General features: G+C 36.1%; 1 protein-coding gene across 1 annotated transcript; it reads left to right on the top strand.

Annotated features, from left to right (window-relative positions):
* The first annotated feature begins 3,079 nt into the window (after positions 1 to 3,079).
* On the top strand, positions 3,080 to 3,679 carry LOC147926414 (uncharacterized). Its single transcript, XM_087487056.1, has one exon. The coding sequence runs from the start codon at positions 3,080 to 3,082 to the stop codon at positions 3,677 to 3,679; it is 600 nt and encodes a 199-aa protein (XP_087343182.1).
* Positions 3,680 to 4,413: the final 734 nt, after the last annotated feature.

The following is a 4,413-nucleotide window of genomic DNA, read 5'->3' as shown; positions in this document are numbered from 1 at the left end:
ATATAGGTTGGTTACAAAAAAAAGTTATAGATAAATTCGTGGGCTATATGAAATTACGAATACACTTAAGAATATCTCAAAGAATACTCTTAATAGATAATATTCCAATGATTTATACAATTTTCAAAAAAAAATTTGATTATTTCAGATATTGTTACACCATATATAATGTTAGGCATAAAAATATACTGTTAGGCGTAAAATAAAATAAAATCCTGGCAATTAAACACACTTAATCGTGTCATTAAAACCGGACCAGAAAGTGAACCGGAAGTCTTTTGGGTCACTGGGTCAACAAGTCGGACCGATTGAATTACGGGTCTTGTTTGAATTACGGGTCAATTAGTTTATTAGTTTGATTACATTTTATGAATATAACATCTACTTTTCTATAATTATATAAACAAAGCATACATAGTTAAGTACTAAACAACTAAAATTAAACTTTTAAATGATTAGATAAAATAATTAACTGGTTCTTTTATAAATAACAACATTTTTTTTAATTTAGTTTGAGTTTAAAGTGTGACCAAAATAAAATATTTTAATTTGAGACCGACAACTAGGTCTGACCCGCCGGTTCAACCACCAGTTCGCGGGTTTTTAGCGGGTTTTTCTGGTTTTTTGCGTGTTTTATTTGTTAGGTTTTTAGAGGTTACCCAGAATGGAATACCTATCGGTTTGTGGTTGGATCGAACCGACCGGCCGGTCCGGTCCTGGTTAAAAAACATTGATATAAATCATTCATATCTCCATTTACCAAAATACATTCTTATATTCATACAAAAAAAAATAATAATAATAATAACAATAATTTTTCAGTTTACAAAACTAAACCATCTTATAAATTATATTTTATTTTAAAATTATAATACAGATAAAAGGAATTTTAACCTGTGCTCTAGCACAGGTCCAAATCTAGTGGTATCTGATTTGGTCAACAAAATTTGTGAACCTAGTGTTAATTTTATCTTAGGTGATTTTATCTTTTAAATTCAGCGTGTGGAAGTATCTTAGCTTTTGAAATTCATTCTAAAAGAGGCTCAGTGAAACTAAGGTGACTTTGATTTTTTTTATAACCAAAAGCTTTAGAAATAAAAAACATGTGATGGTTATTCGAGATAGGGTTGATGCAACTAATTTGGTTATTGCTTTGAGGAAGAAATCATGTTATGCTACTTTAGAGAATCTCGTTTTCTTCTTTGTCGTAGTAGCAATAGATTTCCTCATCGTAATAACCATTAGTTTTTTTTTGTTTGGTCCGTAATAATAGTATTGTAGCCAAGTTTAAAGAAATAAAAATTCTTATGATATTTGATATTTGAGAGTTAAAAAAACATTTTTAAAACATTGTTTGCTGTTGAAAACACACAAAATACTGTTCTGGTTTTGAAAGTTTATTTATATCGCTTAAGAGAAGTTTTGGTGTTGTTAAAAAAAACAAAAAAGAAAAAGAGAAGATTCGATGGAAATGTTTCATGTTTTGATTTAGAAACTAAAATCATGCCAATGTGATCCATAGTTCTTAACTAATTACTTTTGTTAGTGGTATAGTTGATTCAGCTTCAATGACGATTGTCCTGTAGTTCAACACCTATTGTTTGCAGATGACAGTTTCCTGTTCTGTCGTGCAAGTAAGGAGGAATGTGAGGAAATTCTGGGATGCCTACATCTATATGGTAAGGCGTCTGGTCAGCAGATTAATTTTGAGAAGTCTGCGATCACCTTTGGAAGCAAAACGCTAGACACAACTAAGGTGATGGTTAAACAGGCATTAGGGATTATAGCAGAGGGTGGAGCTGGCTCTTATCTGGGTTTACCGGAATGCTTCAGCGGTTCTAAACAGGCTCTTCTAGCCTTTATTGGTGACAAGCTTCAGAAACGATTGCATAGTTGGTATGCTAAATCCTTATCCTTAGGTGGAAAAGAGATATTACTTAAATCTATAGCTATGGCTTTGTCGGTGTACACAATGTCTTGTTTCAGATTGAGTAAACACCTATGTCGAAAAATCACAAGTGCCATGCGTGAGTTTTGGTGGAGTAGCTGCCAGGGACAAAGGAAGCTAGCATGGGTGGCTTGGTCTACAATGTGTAAATCTAAAAATGATGGTGGTCTGGGATTCAAAGATTTGGGGGATTTTAATCAACCGTTACTTGCAAAACAGGCTTGGCAAATCCTTAACAACCCGGAGTCTCTCGTGTCTCACTTTTACAAAAGTAGGTACTTTCGACGTTCATCTATCTTAGAGTGTGGTTCGGGGTCGAGACCCTCATACGCATGGAGGAGCATATTGCATGGACGTCATCTCTTGAAGCAAGGCTTAATGAAGACGATTGGAAATGGCATGGATACCTTTGTCTGGAAAGAAAAGTGGATCTTTGATAAGCATCCTCGAGCTCCTTACCGGCTAGATACTTTTTTCAATGTCAATCTGAAGATAGCTGAGTTGCGGTACTCAGTAGACGGTCAATGGGATACCGAGAAGGTGCATGCTTTGTTTCCGCCTGATGATGCTAAACAAATTCTTTCTATGGAGATTGCATCAATAAAGAGGGATCGATACATTTGGCCATACATGCCTTCTAGAGCTTATACGGTTAAAAGTGGCTACTGGTTACTTCGTACCTTGCCTACTCTTTACAAGCCTAGAATAGAGGACATGATTAAGCTAACAACTCTGAAAGCGAAAGTGTGGAAGATAAAAACGGTTTCGAAGATTAGGACTTTCCTGTGGCGAATGCTCTCTGGTGCTCTAGCTGTCTCAGAAAGACTTGCTTCGTGAGGTTTAGCTGTGGATACCAGACGTGCAGTCTGTGATCATAGCAAGGAGACGATTTGTCATTTATTGTTTGTGTGCCCTGTTGCACGTCAAGCTTTTGCTCTCACTAATATACCTTTGCCAGCAGCGGGCTTTTCTGAACATGACTTGGTGCATAATTGGGAGTATCTTTCAACCTTAATGCAGGATAGGAGAGTTCCGGAGGAGATAAAACAGACAATCCCTTGGTTGTTGTAGGAAATATGGAAGTGGAGGAACACATTGATATTTTAGGGGAAACATGGCGATATACGGGAGATGGTGGATAAAGCTTTCACGCACTCATTACACTGGTTTGCGGCTCAATCTATGGATAGTAAACTAGATCAACGCACGGGTGTTAGACAGCAATTCCTCGAGTTTAAATGGAGGAAACCAATGGTTGGAGTCATTAAGTGTAATGTAGCAGCTTCTTGGCAGAAGAACTCAGATTCGGTTGGAGGGGTTTGGATTGCTAGAGATAATCAAGGCCAAGTTCTTTTTCATGAGAGAATAGCTTTAGAAAGGAAAAATATTGAGATCTTAGCAGGTCTAAGGGTTTCCCGATGGGCTTTGGAGGCATTGCAAATATTACAGGTTACTCGGATTGAAATGGTGATGGATAATGTTGCAGTAATTGCGGCTATTAATAACCCCAGAGATTGGCCACGCTATGACTCATTGTTGCAGGATATAAAGCAACTCTTATCAAGTTTTGATTATTGGGAGTTCCACCACGTGGCTGGATCGGCGAATAAATTTGTTGTGGCTATAGCCAAGAGTGTGACGAGAGAGGGCAGGTTTCAATCGTATTTGTCGTTGGGAGGACCAGCTTGGCTGAATGATCAAGTACGAAGAGACAATGAAGGGCACAATTGATGGTTGCTGTTGCCTGATTGTTTAGTGTGCTCTACATGTTCCGCTTGGAGGGTCGATTGACCTCAGTATCAACAATTCCACTTAGGGTCTGACTGGTTCAAACGCTGCGGTTGTGGTTGCGGTTGCGGGAGATTGCGGAAGCAAGCGATTACGGTTTCAAGCGTTATTAAGCGTTTTGAACAACTGGTTTAGCGGTTTAAAATTGGTGCGTTTGCGGGAGGTTTACGACTGGTTGACCAGCGGGTGCAATAGCGGTTGGAACATAATAAATGTGATATATAATATATAAATGTTTTAAAACACCAAAACTTTTATTAAACTTGATTTATAATTAAAATTTATTAAAAAAATGCTAAACTAATTATTCAAAAAACAAATAAATTTCATATTGAAATACATATTCCTTTATGCATTTGGCTTATCACCAAAAATTTAATCAAGTAATTTGATAAATGACAAAACATATGCTTTAGATCGTAGATCTTTTCTCTTTTCTCTTAGATCGTGGGTCAGTAGTTGCATCGGTAGGAATGGTCAAGTGAGAGTTGAGAAGAGTCACTGGTGATTTGTTTTAATATTTTTTACAAATAATCTTATTTTCTTAAATTTCTGATGAAATATTATATTTATTTAGATTTTTTTGAACTTATGTGCGATGTGCCATAAAGTTTACATCAAGTTTTTCGGATTATTGTTAATTGAAATATTATTTTCTTCTAATTGTTTATTTTATA

Source organism: Camelina sativa, chromosome 15, assembly GCF_030686135.1.
Source record: "Camelina sativa cultivar CO46 ecotype springtype chromosome 15, ASM3068613v1".
NCBI lineage: Eukaryota > Viridiplantae > Streptophyta > Magnoliopsida > Brassicales > Brassicaceae > Camelina > Camelina sativa.
This window is presented reverse-complemented; position numbering and strand designations above follow the sequence as displayed.